The sequence below is a fragment of the Fonsecaea nubica genome (assembly GCF_001646965.1).
Source record: "Fonsecaea nubica strain CBS 269.64 chromosome Unknown Scaff68, whole genome shotgun sequence".
Taxonomy (NCBI): domain Eukaryota; kingdom Fungi; phylum Ascomycota; class Eurotiomycetes; order Chaetothyriales; family Herpotrichiellaceae; genus Fonsecaea; species Fonsecaea nubica.
The window spans coordinates 1-20566 of NW_019173741.1; the positions used below are offsets into that span (position 1 = coordinate 1).

General features: G+C 53.1%; 7 protein-coding genes across 7 annotated transcripts; 1 reads left to right on the forward strand and 6 right to left on the reverse strand.

Annotated features, from left to right (window-relative positions):
• Positions 1 to 478: 478 nt before the first annotated feature.
• AYO20_08489 (pre-mRNA-splicing factor clf1) lies at positions 479 to 2521 on the reverse strand (the record flags this gene model as incomplete). The annotated part of the gene is made up of 1 exon (XM_022646765.1): positions 479 to 2521. One exon carries the CDS (start codon positions 2519 to 2521, stop codon positions 479 to 481), a length of 2043 nt encoding a protein of 680 aa, XP_022497209.1.
• A 350-nt stretch (positions 2522 to 2871) lies between these two features.
• AYO20_08490 (hypothetical protein) lies at positions 2872 to 4775 on the forward strand (the record flags this gene model as incomplete). Its single annotated transcript, XM_022646766.1, has 2 exons — positions 2872 to 3207; positions 3294 to 4775. 2 exons carry the CDS (start codon positions 2872 to 2874, stop codon positions 4773 to 4775), a joined length of 1818 nt encoding a protein of 605 aa, XP_022497210.1.
• A 987-nt stretch (positions 4776 to 5762) lies between these two features.
• On the reverse strand, positions 5763 to 7211 carry AYO20_08491 (hypothetical protein; the record flags this gene model as incomplete). The annotated part of the gene is made up of 1 exon (XM_022646767.1): positions 5763 to 7211. One exon carries the CDS (start codon positions 7209 to 7211, stop codon positions 5763 to 5765), a length of 1449 nt encoding a protein of 482 aa, XP_022497211.1.
• Positions 7212 to 8416: 1205 nt separating this feature from the next.
• On the reverse strand, positions 8417 to 9695 carry AYO20_08492 (hypothetical protein; the record flags this gene model as incomplete). The annotated part of the gene is made up of 2 exons (XM_022646768.1): positions 8417 to 9633; positions 9686 to 9695. The coding sequence occupies 2 exons, from the start codon at positions 9693 to 9695 to the stop codon at positions 8417 to 8419; spliced, it is 1227 nt and encodes a 408-aa protein (XP_022497212.1).
• A 1862-nt stretch (positions 9696 to 11557) lies between these two features.
• Positions 11558 to 13928, reverse strand: AYO20_08493 (hypothetical protein; the record flags this gene model as incomplete). Its single annotated transcript, XM_022646769.1, has 2 exons — positions 11558 to 11801; positions 11857 to 13928. The coding sequence occupies 2 exons, from the start codon at positions 13926 to 13928 to the stop codon at positions 11558 to 11560; spliced, it is 2316 nt and encodes a 771-aa protein (XP_022497213.1).
• Positions 13929 to 15965: 2037 nt separating this feature from the next.
• Positions 15966 to 17645, reverse strand: AYO20_08494 (hypothetical protein; the record flags this gene model as incomplete). The annotated part of the gene is made up of 1 exon (XM_022646770.1): positions 15966 to 17645. One exon carries the CDS (start codon positions 17643 to 17645, stop codon positions 15966 to 15968), a length of 1680 nt encoding a protein of 559 aa, XP_022497214.1.
• Positions 17646 to 18202: 557 nt separating this feature from the next.
• Positions 18203 to 19512, reverse strand: AYO20_08495 (hypothetical protein; the record flags this gene model as incomplete). The annotated part of the gene is made up of 2 exons (XM_022646771.1): positions 18203 to 19180; positions 19246 to 19512. The coding sequence occupies 2 exons, from the start codon at positions 19510 to 19512 to the stop codon at positions 18203 to 18205; spliced, it is 1245 nt and encodes a 414-aa protein (XP_022497215.1).
• Between the last annotated feature and the right edge of the window lie 1054 nt (positions 19513 to 20566).

The window sequence follows — 20566 nt, forward strand, 5'->3', positions numbered from 1 at the left end:
GTTCATCGCTTCATCGTCCACGCCCCGGGCTAGACTCAGGAATTTCGCTTCCTCCAATTCTTTCCTACGTTCTTCCCGCTCCCGCCGCTGCACATCACCCATGGCATCCTCCTTTGCTTTCCTTTCGCCCCGCCCCTTCCCCTCCGCTGCGGCTCGAGCTTCTGCCCGCTCCAGGCTAACGTCGATGCATCGGCCGGTGGCGTCCCGGTGGCGCGCTTCCGCGCGTCTGCGTCAGCCCAGCAGCCACCCTGTGTCAAGCTCCCACCCCGCGCCCCTGCCCAGTGCCCCCAGCTACCAGACTGGATTTGTAACTGCGCCCATCGATAGTACCGAGTACCTACACCAAGCTTCATCTGCACAATGACATATTACCATGCCTCACAACCGTTGTACTTTACTCGATTCTTGTAAGCCACCAAACCTACGCCTACTCCAGGCCCTCTAGAGTTACATCCCTAGTTGCAGAGATGGCCTGCCTTCACTCAGCGCTGTCAGCACTGCCGTTCGCTTGCTGTTTCGACTTCCACGCATGCGCCATCTGCAACAGTTTGGACATCTTGGCCGCACTCTCATCGTCAGCCGGGAAGACATAGTCGATGTACTCCTCGAACCGATCCTCCTCGATCTTTCTCCTCTTCTTGACCTTACGAGGCATCTGTTTCTCGATCTTCTCAATGTCCTCGGCCGACCCATGCGTCTGCTCAAACGAGCGCCAGGCATTCAACAGGTCCACCCGCTCTTCTTTCATTTCTTTCGCCTTGAACAAGTCATGGGCCCGTTCAAAGACCTTGCGTGCCCGTCTCTTTGCATCTTCGCTAACCCGTTGCTCCTCGCCTTCTGCTGGTTCGGGTTCGTTGGGATCCGGCACATTGATTTCAAAGCGTGCATAATTGATCCAGACCTTGACGTGGTCCGTCTTCTTCAGCAACCGCTCATACAGCGCGCGGGCTCGATCGTATTCTTCTTCGTACTCCTCAAAATCAATGTATGCCTTCCAAACCAGCTCGGGCATATCCAGCGTAGGTTGCTCGATGCCCAGTTCAAAAATCGCTCTCGCTCGTTCTAGATCGTCCAGTCCGCGCTCCAGCTCTGCAAACTGAATCCATGCCTGGCTATTGGATGGGTTCCATTCGATCTGCTTTTCAAACAGCGTCCGACACCGCTCGAATTCAAAAAGCTGTTTCTCCAGTTCAATGTAGCTCCGGAACAACTTGTCCTTGGGACACATGCCGATAGCTTGTCCCAGTGTCTTTCTCGCTGCCGTCAGCTGCATTTGCCGCACCTCAAATTGCGCTTTCATGATCCAAATTTTGGCAAACGTCCACTTCTTGTGGGGGATCAGCTTCAGGCATTCCTGGTAGACTTGCCTTGCCCGTTCCACGTCGTTGTTCGCCATTTCCTCCCACAGGGCATAAAAGATCCAGAGATAGATGTATCTCCGCCAGTGTCGTTTTTCCTGTGAAGGCGGAATTTGAGCGATTGCCCTTTCGTAGACGTCTCGTACCCGTTCCACATCGCCACCGGTCTCTTCCAAACGAGCAAAGTCGAACCACACGTCGTAATTTCGGGGGTTAGCTTTGATCTGCTCCTCATATTGCACCCGTCGCTTAGCGATGATCACGTCTTCTACTCCTTCGCGGTTTCCAAATTGTTTCTCAAACTGAGTGTATGCTTTGTGTAGTGCCTCGGATCGAGACCGGGGCAATCGGTCCAGTGCATACTTGTAGATAGCGCGTGCTCTCTCGTACTCTTTGAGTTTGGCCTCATAGCGAGCATATGCTATGAAAAGCTTCTCATCCATAAAGTCTTCACCGAGGGTCTCGATGGCAACACCAAAAACATCACGAACCAACTGACTGGTTCCGTTTTCCTCCTCGAACTTGGCCCATCGGATCCAGTTGCGCGGTTCTGGGTGTACGATGGTGAAGCGTTCGTATATGGCGCGTGCACGGTCGTACTCTCCGTATCTCTTTTCCAGCTTAATGTAAGCCAGCCAAGCTGCCTCGTCTGGCTCCCAGCTCATCCATCTCTCGAAGACCTGTCTCGTTCCGGCGATGTTGCCAAGAGTCTCTTCCATGTAGACATACTTGTACCAAAGCTTATCGATCCTGGGGAGAATCGTCACGGCTCTGTCCAACAGATTTCTGGCGTGGTTGATGTTTCTATTCTTCATCTCCGCCTCGATGTACCGAATCCACAGGACCACGCTTGTACTGTCCACATCCAACGCCCGCTCGAAGATCGATCTCGCCCGGCGAAATTCTTTCTGCTCCAGTTCCCACTGCGCATACCGCATCCAATTGTTCATATTGATTCTGTTGCGCCGGACATAGTCCTCGAATTCCTTGCGCTTCCGGCCCTGAAATTCATGTAGTTCTTCAAGGTCGGCGAAGCGCTGGGTTGGTGCTTGTAGCCCAGGCTCTTGTCTGTCAACAGCTTCTCGTAGAAGCTGCTCGGCTGAGATCTGCTGCGGCGCGGGCGCCTTGTTTTTGACCCTGGGAGGGCCTCTCGTAGAATCCATCTTGCTGGACGTAGGCGGAACTGGGAGTCGTAAAGTGGGATCGGAACAAGTCACTGAACGCAGTTCGACTCTTTGAGATTCAAGAACGAGAAGAGGACTGGAACCCGGTACGGGAGGGCTGAAACGTGGCTTGGACACATAGAATACTTGAGAATGTTGCTGCGAAACTTTTGTCTTCATTTAGAAGTGATGGCGAGGTCTCGACTGCGGAGAAATTTTGCCAAGGTTTCCGCTGCCTAAAACATGTACAAACTGCGGTTCTCCCTCAACTCCGCATTTACCGTCAAGTTCAAACAAACCCTCAACAGGGCCCAAGTCATTCCCACACCACTCTCAGCACCTGCGCGGCGATGGCGACCCTAGCGGACGAGCTGCTCAATGACTTTGAGGACTCCGGTGACGAAAACAACGACAACAGCAATGATTTGCAGGATGGAGATGAAGCAAACCATGCGAACGGCCTGGGATTTGCGACCGACAACGCACAGCGGGGTGGCGACGACAGTGACGAAGAAGTGGAAGATGCCGAGGAAGAAGTCGCTGCCCAGAAGGCGTCCGCCATAGCCGCAGAGGGTGTAGACGATGAAGAAGATACCAAGGCCAAGGTGGAAAAGATGCGACTGGGAGGCGTGCGTGATGTCCGAAGCGTGGCCGGTCTGATGAAGACTTTGGAACCAGTTCTCGAGGTAAGAGCTTGCCATGTCCAAACATATCATAGCCTTGTCCGTTTACACGATTTGAATGCAGCCCTGACGGTTCGTCCACCCTACAGAAAATCGCACATTACCAGAACATACCACCTGATCAACGGACGACGACCGTTGGCTCAGTCGAAGATAACCCAGAATACGCCCTCTTGACCCAGGCCAATTCCCTGTCCACACAGATTGACAGCGAAATCATTCTCGTCCACAAGTTCATTCGCGATCATTACTCTGCACGATTCCCAGAGTTAGAGACCCTCGTGGCCAACCCGATAGATTATGCGAAAACTGTCGCAATCGTCCGAAATGGACCTGTGGACAACATCAAAAGTCTAGCAGATTCTAGTGATAATATTGTCGGGGCTCCTCTGAGGTCGATCCTGGACGGGCCAACGCTGATGGTTGTCACGGTGGAAGGAACGACAACCAAAGGTCAAGATCTGAGCGAACAAGAACTTGAGACAACCCTCCGCGCGTGCGAAATGGTGCTGCAACTTGACAGAGCCAAGAAGATCTTGACCGAATATGTGCAGTCTCGAATGAACGTCTTCGCCCCGAATCTCACCGTGCTTATTGGCTCCCTAACTGCGGCTCAATTGCTCAACTTTGCTGGCGGGCTCAAGAACCTGGCAAAGACGCCTGATCGCAATGTACCAGCTATGGGTTCAAAGAGGCAGAGGCAGAGTGGCTTAGCCACCAATGTGGGCATCCGACAGCAAGGATATCTCTATCATTCGCCCCTCATACAGGAAATTCCAAACGATCTAAGGGTGCAGGCAATGCGCATCGTGTCAGGGAAGCTCATCCTTGCCGCCCGAGTCGATAGCGTCCACCAAGCCCGCGACGGCTCAACGGGCGAGCACCTCCTAAACGAGTGTCTGCGGCGGCTCGACAAGTTGACCGAGCCCCCGCCGAACAGAGGTGTAAGGGCTCTACCTGCACCCGATGACAAACCGAGCAGAAAGCGTGGTGGAAGAAGAGCCCGAAAGGCGAAGGCAGCGTATGCCATGACCGAACTCAGAAAGCAACAGAACCGTATGGCGTTTGGTAAAGAAGAAGCAGAAGTCGGGTACGGAACTGGGGAGGAGACAGTGGGTCTGGGGATGATTGGTGCTCAAAATGAAGGGAGAATACGAGTCACGCAGATCGATCGTCGAACCATGGCAAAGTTGAGCAAGAAGAATCCCGGCTGGGGTGTCTCTGGTACGGCGACAAGTCTGAATAACGGAACGACAACATCTCTGCGAGGCTTTGGGTCTGCAGGTGGAGGAAACATGACTGCGCTCCGAGCTCAAGGTCTTCGAACCAGTGGCGTTGGGGCCGGCACTGCAAGTTCAATTGCTTTCACCCCCGTCCAGGGTCTTGAGTTGGTCGATCCAAAAGTGCAGGCGGAGCTCAAGAGGAAGCGCGATGCTGAGAGTGCGGGTTACTTTTCAACTGGCACGTTTACTCAAGTCAGCTCTGCAGCCGCGAATGGCGGGTTCAAGGTGCCTGGATTGCCTCCGAGCAAAAAGACGAATATGGGCCCTCCCCCTGCACCTGGTAAATGAACCAAGAAAGGGGTTTTGTTGATTTGGTGATGCCTGATGCCACCTTGACCAAAGGGTATTCGAGGCACCTCTGAACACCAATGCTATGGAACCAGGCTCGGTTGAAACGGTGTGTCCTAGGCCGCACCACGCTGAAATCCCTTCCCGGAGTATCTCGAAGGCTTGCAAACAAAGTATGTGCTCACCCACAGATGGTGTGGTATCTTGGTGGAACATGGGTACAATGCCAAAAAGCAAGGCATGGAGATGTGCTAAACGGGCGACACATAGGGGGATATCGCTCCGCCGAACCCTCAGCATGTCGTGAGAAACAATAGAAGAAAAATGAGGTCATTCGACGGGACAAGTCGAGAGACCAGCGGCTCATGGTCAAGGAAGAGATTGGGCCACGGTGGTCGCAACTCACTGGTCCGGCAGAGATCTCGGTCACAACCCTTTTTTGAAACAGATATATCCCCAGTCCACACTCTGTTTTGTCAGGTTACGGGACTGCGGCGTTCAGCGTTCTCCCTAAATGGGGGAATGGACGCGGAGACTCTGCACCAGCGAAGAGTGGCTGCGAGAGCAAACAAGGACACTACACGAAAAGGAAAGTCGAAATCTACTCATTTCTGCTCATCGCCCTGGTGGTGTTGACCCTCTTCTACGGGTATGACTCGCCATCCTCGATTGTTGATGTCTGTCCCTGGGAAACATGCGTCATTCTGAATCAAATGGCCTGGAGAGCAAACCATCACAGATGAATCGAACTCAACCTCCCGCATTTTTCAGTGACCTATAGATTAGATAGGTACCTTTGGTGTTGGACCGGGCCGAGCTTGTTCTTGTGGCCTTCACAGGTATCGAACAGTCGACATGGCTGAAGATCGATTCGTTCGGTCGTTCGTCCATAGAGTCCATAGAGGAAGACTGGTGAAGTTGTGCTACACAATATAATGTCTCCAATAGTAGCAGCCAATATGCCATTTCGATTGCGCACAGGAGGACTCAAGCGTCGAGTTTCTCCCCTTCTGTCTCGACATCCCTTCCGCTTCCTCTCCCTCTACCTCTCCCCTTCCCTTGGCCCCTCTCCCCCCCTCTCCCTCTGGGTCCTGCGCCCTTTCCCCGCGGAACAGGCCTCGTGCGTAGCGGTTCAGGCAGGTCGCGAACCGAGCCTCTCCCGGCTTCCCAGAGCAGGCCAATCCCCTTTTTGACCTCGACGGCCGCGAGGAAGTAGTCGACAGGCACGAGTTTAGTGGCTTTGGCGTGGGTATCGTCCTCCTCTTCCACCCCTTCCGCGGTCGTCGTCGTGGTCTTCGCCGTCGTCGTGTCCGAAGGCTGAGAAGGAGTAGTATTGTTATCAGTACTAGTACCAGGCACAGAAGGGACAGAAGTAGGAGGAGGAGGAGGAACCACGCCGTCGGAGAGGATGACGCCGTTCTCGCTCCGCCACCACTTCATGTCCGGCGCCTCGGCCAGCGCCTTGCGGATGTCCACGTAGATAAGGATCTGGGCGTCGCTCCTCATGCCGCTGATGACCTTGTTCTGGCCCAGCAGGACACCGAGGGTTTTGGACTGGGCTTTTTTGTTGGCCTTTTTGCTCTGTCTTTTGGAGGCCTTTGTTTGGAGTTCCCCGTCGTGCGCGGGCTTGGTCTCGGTATTATCGTCGTCGTCGTCGTTATTGCAGTCGTTCTCATTGTCGTCATCGTCGTCTTGGTTATCGTCTCGTGGGTCATTAACATCATCATCTTCTGCGGTGACAGCAGCATCGATGGCAGGATCGGCAGACGATGTCGGCAAGACCTCACTCAACGAAGGCCCCGTCGCGAAATGGACGTGGTTCCTCGTCATGCTCTTCAGCCCGCCGCTGCGCAGGATCTGGTCCCACGCGCCGTAAAAGGTGCCGTGCACGACCGTGTCCGGGATGCTGGCCGGATCAGCGAGCGAGATCGGGGTGAGCAGGTTCTCGGCCTCGACGGTTTTCATGCTGTGGCCCTGCGTGGCGCGGATGAAGAATCTCCTCGTGTCGACGGTTTCGTCGTTGCCTGAAGGAGCCAGTGATGCTTCGAATGTTGATATCGCCCGCTGCGTTTCCGTCTCGGGTTCGTTCGCCGTCGTCGGATCCGCCTCCGCCTCGACGACAGTCGGTGTTCCTCCCCCTCCGGCGTCGGCGTCAGCGTGCACGTACTTCATCGCGAACCGCTTCTTGTCGCTCTGCTTGACCACCTCGACGACCTCGGCAAACGTCACGGGCGGCTGCATGTTCCGCAGCTTCTGCCATCCCAGCAAGTGGTCCATCCGCACGTACCCGTGGCTGTCGATGGGGATGCGTTCGTCCACGGCCGCATGGCGCAGGAGCCGTGAGAGGGCTTTGGAGACCAGCACGGTGCGCGGCAGAGAGTCGTGACGAAGCCCGCCCCGACCACCGCGCCCACGACCACGTCCACGGCCCGACATGATTGAGCGGAGGGTGTCGGCGGGGAGAAATGCGGTGATGACGAGTCGCCTGTACAGGAGGGATTGCAGAGGTCTTGAGATTTGTAGCGAACAAAGACAACGGCTTCAAGTGACTTGCTGGCTGGCTGACTGTATTTATCAATGTTCAAAAAGGAATAAATCCACGCCAAGTATTTTTTCCTTGCACTCTCGAGGCTGAAAGAAATCCAAAACCCCGAGGGCTCAGAGTCTTTTTGAATGAAAAATGATATCGACTCCGTCTCTCAGCCCCCCTTGACAAGTTGTCGACAGCAATGTTGGGATCACAAGTGAGTCACGCACGGGTCGAAACACAAAAAGAGACAATGCGTTGATGACTCAAGCGTGTGGCCCCCGGAACCTCGTGGAGTCGGAGACGCTCCGTTTAGATTGCGAGGATTTTCAGGACCTCAAAAGGCGGAGATGTGGCCTCACACTGGTCGAGAGCTATAGCCGGCTGTACCTAGGATCTTGTAGACGACGGCGTGAGTCAAGGCCGATGTGGAAAGCCTCTTGATTCTTCCAGAGTAAATATATTACACACATGCCGAATTATCATGAGGTGCGAGGCAAGGCTCCGCTTATCGATACCATTAGCGCCGATATCTCAGCCTCGTCGTGAATTTCAGGATTCAATGGCAGTTGCGAATAGGAATGAGTACAGAGGCCAAAGTATGACGAATCTTTGTGAATGCTCACTCTCATGAGTCAGGATTAGTAGCAGCAATACAATGCACTTCTTTTCCGAGGCAGTTCTGCCACAACTTATCTACATACGTAGATACGAGTACATCGACCTATCCAACACCCGTTTCAACCACCTTGCTGCTCTCTATCTTTCACACTCTGCCCCCTCCGTGTCACCTTAATTACATGCTCAAAGTCGAGCTGATGAGATATGTGTATGCTGCCATTGAGAATCCGGGGATGATACTGTTGGATGACCAGTCACTTAACTCCAGGTTCAGGCTTAATGTCCCATGATCCATAAGAAATTCGTCAGATTCCGGCGAGGGCAACAGAGTAGGGTATAAATGTAAAGAAATTGTGAGGGAGATCAATCCGAAGAGATCTGCCCAAATGCTTTTTCCAAAAGGAGTATACCTCCCACAAACCCAAGTTCAAAAAAGACGGTTGAATCCAACAGAAGGGGAAAAAATGGATCTGATAGCCAGGTGATGTTGGCTTTAGAAATTCTGTGCGATCCCGCCTTGGGCTTGCGGGAATGTCGGTGCTCGCTCGATGCGAGTGTTCCTTCGGGCTTGGTTGTCACGTATGACGGGTTGCGTCCCAGTACCTCCATATGAACCATCGCCATATGGGCCATGGCTGGCGTTTGCTTCGTTATATATATTATAAGGAACTTCTTCCTGATAGTATGGGCCAGGCATTTGAGGCGCTTCTGAAGATGCCTCAGAGTGGTGGCCTTCAGAGTATGCCGAGGAAGCGTTAGACGGACCGCGGCGAATATCTCCGGTCCCACTGCGATTCCTATTGAGCGCTCCCGCAGTCCCCAAGGCTGCAACGCCGTCTCCGCTTTCTGGATGACCGTTCATCAAGGGATCTGCAGAGTATTGATCCGAGGTCGCATTCGGCGAAGCCTGGGGGGCATACCCGCCAGGTTGACTGCTGCTTTCCGATAGAGCCAGACCGCCAGCAGCTCGTCCATTGGAACCGAGTGTCGTTGAAGCTTTCCGATTCGAGGATGTTGCTCCCCATCCGCGATATCCACTGGTGTCATCTTGTCCTTCAGATTGATTGTCAGTATACGGCGCCGCCGCAACTCCGAGCGTCGGATCACTGTTCGGATTAAAGCCATATTCAGCCATCTCGCTCTTACGCAGTTCTTCTGCATTCTTCCTGGCCTTTCGTTTCCTCCAGCAGAAGAATCCAATCAAAAATAGTGCTGCGATAACCACGATCGGAATGATGACGGCTATTGCGATCTTTGCACCAGAACTGAGACCACCTGAAGATCCGGACTTTGAGCCTGGAGCACTCAGGGTTGATGGTGTGGGAGATGAGGTGGTGGGGGTGACTGTTAACGACGCGGTGGCAGTGTCCGAAGTCGGGGTATCCGGAGAGAATGTGGAGGTCACAACAACCACTGTAGGAGTCTGAGAGACTCCGGGGGTCGATGCTGGTGTTTGGGTAACTGTTTCTGTCGCTATAATGACGCTGGGACTCGTATCAGGGGTGCTGGTGTCAGGTACCACTGTGGTCGAGGGAGGAATGGAGATGGATGAGGTGACTGTAGTCGGCGGTGGAGTGGACGTGTCGGATGTTATCGAGGTATCGGTCGAAGTCGAATCTGTGACGGTAACAGTGGTAGAGAACGAGGTAGTGAGGCTGGTCGAAGTCGTGCCGATAATTGTCGTGATGACCGAGTCGGTCGCGCTGGTATCTATCATCTTTTAGCTCGAGAGCCGCCTTCAAGGGGCGTGTGTTGTCCATACCAGTCGCCATTGTGGACTGAATTCCTGGAGTAAGTGTTTATGGGAAACAATGCCTGCCGCAGCAAGCGGAGGTGATGAGAGAGGTTCAACGCGTAGCCACACCAACTTCTGCTGGTCTACCAGATATTCTCCAAATTGTTGGAAGGTATTGAACTCTATTATATCACGACGTCCCGGTGACAAGGTGTTGGAGTCTCAACGTTGCCCGTCAGCCGCAGGTTTAAAAAAAAAGGGCAGGGGCAGACACAGGGCGATTTGAAGTGTCTGGACGCGAGGGCTGTGTGTGGTCTCTTTGCCAGACCAATAATACATGCAGGGAGAAAATAATGATGATGATGACAATGAGTGACTTCTTAACGGGATCAGATCCGACAGAGGGTGTATACAGTAAGATGGGTGAATGTATAATGCTGCGACTCCGAGATATAGACGCAGGGAAACATGTTCAACGTTGGAGAGAGGGAAGAATTGAGCTTGCTGGAGGTGGAGGGCGCAGCAAGTGGCGAGCCTGAGACAGAAAGAGGCCGCAGAGGGGGAAACAGTCAATAGTTCAGGAATCATGGCTCAGGGTTGTGATGGTGGTGGTGGGGCCTGTGTAAATTATTATTGGGTAAGCCGCATGCTAAACTTACCAGCAACTCAGTAGTGGTGCCAGGAACTTGCAGGATGGCGGGCCCTGGCACCAGCTGGAACATGACCTCCGACAAAAGAGTTTAGGGGCCTCTGGAGCTTGTTACCCTTGGAACTCCTTGGTCCTTTAGGTATCTAGGAGTACTAGTAAGGACGGAATATAGCCTAGCTCTCTGAGGCCGAACCATCGTTACATGCAAAGTCTTCGGTACTTGTCCACTTTGTGAAGATTTTCATCTCCCCCAACGATCACAGAGCCGAGATTCCGGTCCTTCAGATTCGCACCAGTCGAACGTCTGCTTTCGAGAACAAAACTGGGCGTAACTGTTTCCCTACGAGTAGATGATCGTCCCCTCGATGACGGACACCAACGACCCTAAACTGCGGAAGTACAACCATCCCACCCGTCCCGACAGTCCTCGATGGCGGCTCTTTGCAGCTTTGGGACCTTCTCCACGGATCCCACGCTCCAATCTGAGTGCTCAATGTATCACAGACTGACCCGATTATGTGAGACTGCCGCTGTCACGACGAAAATACTGCCCACCTTGTCTGGCAATGTGATACACACCCTGCCCCGACGCCAAGGTCTCGTACTACAAACGCTCCCTACCAGGGTTCATGTTGGGCTTTTGGGACATGCCAATCCTGCAGGGCGCCGATTTCTACCAGTATCGAGTACTCCTTGCTGGGATCTGGATCTTGATATCCGCTCTGCGCCTGCGCTTCCTCATGCCAAAAGCTGCCAACCTACCCAATTCTAGCTCATTGCCGCACCGCCGAACAACTTTCCCTTGGCTCATTGGCCTATTCGGCGCCCATTCGGGGGAAACTTGGAAGAAGAATCTGAGCTCCAAGAGAGGCCTCATGCACCTCGCATGAATTCCGTACAAGGGCACAACAGCCGCAAGAGGATCAGAGTCGACCCTGGAATCGGTCAACCATCCAATCACAGGTTTATGCCGTTTGGTTTCGTGTTCACCGAAGACCACAGGGGATCTTCAGTCGGGGGACCAAGCTCCCCGATTCTGATATTTTATATGTGAACTTTTTTGACAGGGACAGTCCCAAATAGATTCCTAGGCCTCGGTGCCTCGAATGGGCACGATATGCCACTGGCGAGAGCTCCCGAGCCTCCTGACAACGCCCCTCGCCATGCTTTAAAAAAGTCCCATATAGAGTCATGTCTCGAATCAAAGATATCGGTCCAATGTAGATACACGCCACTCCGTCAAAGAACATTCATCGATTTAGATCCCACTGCGGCTTCAATGCAGCCGCCAGCTCGTCTCTGGTCCCTGCAACCTCTTTTGGTATACGACTCACACGGTATGCGCCGGTCCGGATATTATGAACGTGGAGAGCCGATATTCCGGATCGATTGCTGCGAATGCTTCCAGTCTCAGTGCCAGTGTCGTTTACTCTGAGTCGCGATGGCGGTGCAAAGTCCAATGCTGTGAATGTGGATGACTTTCTCAATTGATGCCTGCCGATAATTGTTAGTCATAAAGATCCAGCGGATTAGTACACACAAAACTTACGGGCTGGGAATAACCGCCAGATCATCGAATGATGATGCGAGTGGAATGTGAGCCCTCACCGCTGGCGAGTACGGCCTCAGTCCTCCACGGAGGCTATCGGGAGTACCAGATCGCTGGTTGTGGATTTTCTGAGGGGGAGCAAAGTCTATGGGCAAAAACGTGTCCTCCTTGAGTTTTGCCGGCGTTGGTAAGAGGTTCAGCGCTTTCGGCGGCGGCAGGTTCTTCGGCGGTGGCATGCGAGGATATCCCCCATACCGACCTGATGCCGAAGAAAACGCCCTAGGGCCGGATTGATAGCTTCCGTTGGACACCGTTGCACGATGTCTCCCGTACGCGCCGTTCTGTGACATGCCCCGAGGTGGATAATATGCCGCCTGATCATAGTAACCATCTGGATAGGCACCCGGTCCATAGCTGTCCTGGTGGTAGCCTTCGGCACCATCATAATATTGCATGTTTTGAGCCGGATTCTGCGGTTTGGAGTCATCAAAGTATTCTTTATAGAATGATCTGATCCGGTTGGCGCGCTGTTCTGGGTTTTCGGACGGATCGTCGGGGGGTAATGGTCGCAGCCCCATTGTGAGCCGACGGGGATCGTACCCAGTGTAGTCGTCGTAGTCTTCGAAGTCATAATACCCGTGCTCCTCAGGATATTGTTGATCATGATCTCCGTAAGCCTCGTATTCATCGTAGTAATCGTCTTCCTCTTGTTGAGCCTGGTGTTGACCTTGCGATGTCTGAGTATGCGAAAGCTCTGGGCCAGAGAACTCCGTTGAACGAGTGTCGCTGCCCTGGAGCGTCTTCTTTGACGTATCTGGAGCGGTAGGAGGGTCTTCTTTCGAGGTCATGGCATGTTGTCCATTACCTTGGGAGTCGATGAAGCTTAGCTGAGGTAGCCGTGCCTGGCGTTCTTCTGGAGTATTCAACGTAATGCCTGGAACGACAGGATTCTGTCCATGAGAGGTTGAAGTTGTGGACGGTGTAAATGGGGGTGGAGCGTCTTTGAGTACTACTGGGGGAGGCGCCTGGACTTGCATAACTGGTGACTCGGCCCGGACCTCTTTGACAGTGGATATAGGTTCCTTCTTGACTTGTTCCTCCTCAAATAATCCACCGCCGCTAATAAATTGGCCGAGGTAGTTGTTGCTGGCCCTCAAAGAGTTCACTGCTCCATTGCTACTCGCCGTGCTCACAAAAGAGTCACGGATGGGGTCGGGTATGGTAGGAGGGAGCAATGTGTTCGCTTTGACTGGTGGCATAGGACCATGGCCTCCTGGAGCCGACTCTGCTGGAATAGGGTTTCCTGACGGAGGTAGCACATTCGCAGGCTCCTGGGCATTGTGCAACAAATTCTGCCTCGAGTCGAATGGAAACCTGCGGCTAGAAGACCCGGTATAGCTTGAGGAATCGTCGACAGGGCTTCTGAGACTTGACGGTGGCCGTATGGAGCCATCATCAGGAATAAAGGTAGTCGCACGATATTTATCGTCACCAGTGGTTATAGAGCGAGACAGCGAATGGAGCGATTCCCTGGAGTGGTGCAGTTCGGGCGGCAGAAGATAAGGGTTATTGGCATCCAAGTCAAGCGACAAGCCACGAGCTCGTCGGCCGCCTGTCTCTTTGTTCTCAGCCATCGACATCTCAGGGTTTTTCCGATCCTTCTTCTTCCCCCCCGGGTTGTGCTTCGCCTCGAGCAGGCCAAAATCAAGGGATTTGTGTTTGTCTTCAGCATCTTCTCTTCTTAGCTTCTTCACATGCCTCCTCTGCAGATATAACAGCAAACCCAGGGCGATCGCTAAAGGTATAACCACTGCCAGAACGATTGGCACAGTTGTACTCGACCCATCAGACCCGTAATATTTCTCACAAGCGCCCGAGTTGTCGTTTGGTCCACACGATGTTGTAGTAGCCGGGCTCGATGAACTTGAAGACGACTCGGCTCTTTGCACCAGCGAAGGGGGTCTCTCCAAATAGAGGCCTTCTAGCCGGATATCAGGGATGGGACCTGGACGAGCGAAGGGGTTCCTCGGCAGTATCTGCGGCTCATTCTCAGGGAGAATGGGAGAGGACATGTTACCGGGGCAGACCGAGAGTTGTTGCTGTCTGCCGACGAGGGGAAAGGCGTCGATAAACAATTACTCTAGCATGGCATGTTGAAGGGCAGAGAACTGTAGCCTTTGTTGTTAGGGGACCATCAAGTTGCGTCGGTTGGTCAATGTGAGGTCCAGACTCCGGGCGGAATGAATGCGTAGCACGATTCCACAGCAGCAACTGGAGGACTAATTAAACGAATGACTCTGGTGAGGTACCAAAAGAATGACTGCAGTTGGAAACAAGTGACAAAGAAGGACAGAAAGGAAAGACGATGGACAGTGGTCCTGCTCAAAGTACGAAGTACAGCACAAGATGCTGAAAGCAAACGATCTTGCATAGACACAAAGGAGACGAGAGAAGCAACGCTGCAGGCTGCCAAGGCTCCAGGTCCAATGCGCACAGTCCTTCTCCAGACAGGTAGTATTACTGGTGAGATCAGGGCCCACGGAGGGCCTCTTCATGGTGCCCCGACGAATGGGTGGCTTTATTAGGCGTATGAGAGATTCTCGTTGAGCGGCCACTAACCTGACTTGCCCTGACTAGCCGGGGCCGGGAAAAGCCCAAGCTGGAGGGTTAGTGAAGTTAATGGAGTTGGCTGCGGGGACTGAATTTCGCAACCCCGGCCTGAAATTTGGGCGAAACGGCAGTGCTGTCTAATAAGGCTCCGCTGATCGCAAGCACTGTCAGGAACAAGCCAGTGGGCTCTCGCGGCCGCCTGTGGGCTGACGAGCAGCTGTTAGGTGGCCCGGTGGGCTTTAGTAGGTATATTCAGTGCCTGGAAGGTACATACCTATGGGGTAACCACCAGGCCACAAGTAATTTTCCTTGGCTTTTGTTAGTTCATTGTTGCTGACTTACCACCTTACCCACGAGTACTTCGGGTGCTCATGAACAACAGACGAACAAAAGGTTCTCTTGAACTGGAGGCATCTTCTTTGTCTCACCAGAAACCACGCACAATTCTCTCCGGCCACTCTCTCGTTCAAACCCCATGAACACCTCGATTGGCATCGCCACAATGGTGGCATCTGAGTTGCAATCACAGCCTGTGGTCAATCAATTGTCAATTTCCGGCCGCGAGCTTCTCGCCTCCACTAACCTCGTCCCAGACTCGCTCGTTACACACGGCGTCCACTCCCATCACGTTTTCTCTGGCCGCCGTTGTTGCCCCTGCAAATTCCCTCGCCTTTGATCAGTCTCGAATCGCGTCCTCCTCGACGAATCATCCGTTTCCACAGAGCCCATGACGCAGACGCAGCTCGTTCCTCGTGCCTTTTCATTTGCCGCACCTGCGCCCACACGCCTCTATCCAGATGGATCTCCGCTCACATGTCAGATCGGCTATGTCCCAATCATCTTGTATCTTTCGTCATCAGGCGTCATCCCATCAATAGCGCGTTTGTTTTACAGAGCAAAGTCTTACCCCTGGGTGCCATGGCAGCCATGGCTACCTCCTCGTATTGCACCGTGACACTAGGCTCGCTTATCAGGGATATCAACGTTGGGCTCCCTAAGCAATCTCCAGCGAACCCTTTTCGATCTAAAGTGTCTTGGTCCGGTGAAACCACGGAGAACAACTACACATACGTAAACTGGTGCAGCTTACGAGTAGATAGTTAGGGATAACTTGAGGAAGAAATGTTTGTTTGTATAAAGCTCCTGTGGGCAAGACAACCGTCGATCGATAAACATATCCCTGCACCAGTTTCAGTTTTGACAGGACAAGACCTCATTGTGTTGCCACGTGCGGAGTGAAACCTCGCGTTCGGTGCAGCTTCATCGACCTCATAATGCCCCTGTACCAAGCTTCTTATGAGCAGACATATTGGGTCTGCTGCGCCATGGTCAGAGGATGGGGTCGCTTTCTCTGCTGATGGCGCCACTGGGGACATACACGTCTCTTCCACTTTTGCCTCCTTATTACCGCAGCATCCGTCAGCAGGCTTCCACTTCCATTCGCAATCGGATGGCGACGAATCTGTCGAGAGTGTCCTAAGAGCAGACGCTAACGCTTCTCAACTTATTCTGAGCCGCCATTCATCTACCAGGCCTCTGTAGTCCTCTGGTCCATACGGATGCCAGATCTCAGCCCACCAGCTGTTCTTCCTTCTGAAATTCATCCCCAGATCCCTCAACAACATATCGATGTATGGTACCGCGTCAAACACGAAGTCCGGAAACTGTTTCCCGGATGCGGCTGGATAGCGCCATCTGCCAAACTGGGCCTGCAAGATCGTTTCGTAGGCCACGGCATTCGGGTCAAATCTTTCCGTGGGACTGTGTTGCTGAGGTGGGAGGTGGTTGTTTAGGTATGCTGTGATCCAGAGGGCTTGGGCCTGTGCGACCGGGACAGTATGGATTGTCAAAATGATACCCAGGAAAGCGATAGAGGAATCATCAATGTTTGCAGGTGGCACCATGAAGCGATATAGCCGGAAAGGCCGCTGGTTGACGACGCCTTCGTCTGTTGCCGCTTGTAAAGTCTTGAGATTCTGGTTTGTGTCTGGCTGGTGTTTCAGCCGGGGAAAGCGACTAAGAATCTCCTCGTCTGCCCGATTGACGAGGTCGGATTCTGGTTTGGTAGAATCATGCGGAATTCCCAGCTCTGCGTCCAGTCCTTCTGGAAGAAATTTCATAGAAGGTCGGTGATGCCAGCCCGTCGAACAGATCAAGGCGTCCCCTGTGACTGTTGTGCCATCGCTCAGATGGGCTGTTCGTTTCGAGAGATGATCGATATCGGCAATATGAACCTTGATAGTCCCGTTACGGACATACTCGAAGAAGTCAGTGGGATAGTTCAAGATGGACACTGAAGAGGCGTGCCAGAAGGTGGGAAGTTTTGGCCTCAGCTTTGCGGTTTCCGGGTGTTTGTTGTATCCCGTTCGCTCATCAAGATCAGCGGTCAGAATGTCCCAGAACCTGTCCACAAAGAATCTTCCGATCCAGGTACCATGTAGCAGCTTGCGAACCCACCCGAAGCCGTCCTGGGCACCCCAGATGCACGGGCTGAACCAGGTGAAGAACCGGACGCCGACCAGACCTTCGAGTCTCTTTTTGAAAGGCGTAACAAGAGATGGAGACATCCAGTTGGCACCATGGCCGGACTCGCGAATAATCCAGTCAACCGTTACCCCTTCTGAAGCAAAGGCATAGGCCACATCATACGAAGACTTGGACCCTCCAAGCAGAAGGACGTTCGTGGCGGATTGTACCAGTCCATCCACACGGTCCTTGAGATCTCTCACATGGAAGAGGGGAGCCTCAAACTCATCTTGACCGGGAAATTGAGGCAGGAATGGATTGTTCGTAAGGCCAGTTGCAATGACGAGCTTGTTCGTCTCCACGCTCTCGGTCGAATTGGATGGACCTTTATAACTGACTTTCCATTTATTCGGAGACAGACGCTCGACAACCTCAACTTTCGACTTCAGCTTCGTGCGCCTGGTCAAATCAAATTCAGCTGCAAAGGCCTGAAGGTATTGGTGCAGCTTTGGACCCGGTATGTGACCTCCAGTGCTGATTCCCAACGCGGCTCGGTCAAGAGGGAAGTCCGAGAACTCATAAGATCCTACAAGGTTGTTGGAGTGGAGGCCCGGGTAGAGTCGATTTTCCGACCATGTCCCTCCAATGGATTCCGCCGAATCTAGAACCAAGAGGCGAGCTCTTGGATAGACATCCAGATACGTTTTGGCCATGATAAGCCCATGAATGCCTTTTTCGGGAGCTTAACAGTGTTTCGTTGATCTTGGCGCCACAAGCGACTCACCTGCTCCAACGATCACTAAATCGTACATTGTGTATCTGTGGCAGGGGTAAGGTGGTAAAATCAGTGGATGGTTAGTTTACCTCTATCAATGTGTAGAGGTTTAGTTGTGGATTTGTGCAAAGCATTCCAAGACAGATCCTGATTCACCACTACAAGAACTGACCAATACTTCCTCAGGGATTGCTCATCCAGAATCATAATGCTGACGGATGATTGTGCTGTTTCTCACCTGTTGTCTTATGCTGTTCAACCACAGATAAGGCCTTGGCTTGGCTTGGCTTTATATAGAATGCCAAGCACGCCAAGACGAGGCTTCGGGACCGAAGTTTCACGCCAGGCACAGTGAGGCTGGCACTTGTCTGGTAATTGATCAGGCTATGCGCCGAAGCCATATTGGGACCCGCCAACCTCAGTCACAAGAGGATATCAGTATTCGGTGATCCCTCAATCCACAGACGCGGAAATGGAAATGTGGGCTCTGGATCTCTACTTTGACCCGAGACGTGCGCCATACACCCACAGGACCCCTGGACCGGCCAAACCTAGAAACAGGGATAAAAATGCCAGAATGCTGTTACCCCACCCATATCCCAGATTTTGGTACATGACCGGGGCAAAGATCGGGAATGCGAACGCAGTCACGCTTCTGAGCACCTGGCTTGCAGCAGCGCCCGAGGCCACCGAACCCGCGAAGGCGTCCATCACATACGCCTGCGACAACTGCGTCGTCATGACGTTGCCGAAGCTGAATACCGCGATGCCGATGTCTGGGACTAACCAAAACACCTTCGCTTGCGCCGACCAACCGTACCAGAAAAGACCGACAGCCGAGATGATGCCGGCAGGAAGCATCAGCGGGACCCGTACCTCAGGCGCAGCCTCAGCAGATCCAGCCCTCCTCAGCCTCTTGTAAATTTTATCCATGGCCAGACCACCCAGGTGAGCACCCCCCAGGAAACCGATCGCAACCGAAATGTACTGTAGGCCGGCTGCTTGAGCGGAAAACCCGTATTCATCGACAAACAGGCTCGCGAAGGTTGTCATGACAAGGTAGGCAGTGCCAAAGTTGACCGATAGATACCCTGCGATGATCTGAATGGCGGGCTCGAAGCAAAGCATCTGGAATGGCAGAGCAAAGCTCCGGGTGAGTTTCGCCTTCCGGGACTCAAGTTCTCCTGCCGCGTGGTATCGGTTGTCTCCCGTTGTTTTGCGCAGCATGGCTGCCTTGCGCTTCAATATAGTGTTGTTGGAACTCTCATAGAATAGCCAATACCCAAGAATGAGTATGGTCGCAAGAAATATTGACAGCGTCCAGAAAAGCCAACGCCATCCGGCAGCCTGTACGAGAATGCCTCCGACGATGGGACCAAAAGCAGGGCCGAGGAGAGGCATGGTCGTGGCGATTCCCAACGCTCGGCCTCGCTTCGCAGGGGGAAAACAGTCGCTCACGATTGGATTGGAGATCTATATCACGATTGGATGGTCAGCCCGTTTGCGTTGGGACATCATCCATCTCTAGATTCACTTACCCCGAAGCTCGAACTGGCGCCCAGACCTGCTAACAAGCGTCCCACGATGAGGAGAGACTTATTGTGACTGAACCCGCATACCATATTCCAGATGGAGAACCACAGTCCCGTCGCCAGCCAGACTGGTCTTCTCCCATAGATGTCTGTCACTGGAGCAATAAACATAGGCCCGAAGCCATACCATACGACGAAGATGGAGAGACTCAGCTGGGTGGTCTCGACATTGAGGTCCAGCGCGCGGCTGATATCCTGCACTCCAGGTGCCATCATCGTACCTCCGGACAGGGTTGCAAAGCTTGAAGCAGACGCGAGCAGCACCAACGTCCATTTTTGTCTCGCGGACCAATTCAATGGGCGATCAGGATCATCTATCCCTTCCCAGGTGACCTGGCACAAGAACAAGTGTTAGTCAGCTCTGTCCTCCTTTGACGGCTGAACATCCAATCCAGGTCAGAACTGGAATAACATGCCTCGAAAGAAGACGCCTCTTGGCTTAGGGATACAACTTGTTTGCTCTCTGCTCCGCCTTGGCTCTGGCCTTTTTCGGCGTCCATTGGCGTATTCATGTCGATGGAAACACGGTCAGTCTCGGCCACTACAGGCGAGCCACTCTTGTTGTTGAATAGCATTATGTTTGTTGCACCACAGTGGGGAAAGTACCGTTGGGAGCAAGATGGAATACAATATCATTTCTTGCACTTTCTCCCACGGGCATCGGAGTTCTCTGCTGGCAATATATCTGACCTAGAAAATAGTCAGCCTTTGCCGCAGGGCGGAAGCCGGCAGCTGGAATGGTGGGCCGGCATTCTCTGTGCGAGCCTCGCTGTGGATTCTTAAATTTGTGTGCTTGATGAAAGGACCCCTTTTACCTCTCCTATTGCCACTATTTCATATCAAGGAGAGCCTCTGGAATTCCTGACCGAGGTTGTCTTTCGGAGGCCGTTTCGGAAGCAGTACGCCCTGTCATGGGGCCATAGTTCTTGATTTGTTCAGAGTGTTTAAAATGGGTGTTGAGGGCTACTACTGGTGGCTTGAAAGTACTTGGTCTGTCGTGCTCTCGGCCCCGAGATAGCATCTCATGGTTTGGCTTGATCGGAGCTCCACCCATCTGGGAAGATAGATAGCACGACCGACGGCCGACCAACGACGATGGGGCTAGCCCCGTTCGAGAACCGCAGCTGGTCGCGTTGATGAGGCGTCTACGCGCGCAAAGATTATGACAAACAGCACTTTGTCAGTTGTCTTGCCAACATTCGTCCACGTCCCTTCTTCATCTTAAGCCACTGTCCTCTTGAAGCGCCAACGGTGTATATCCAGACCA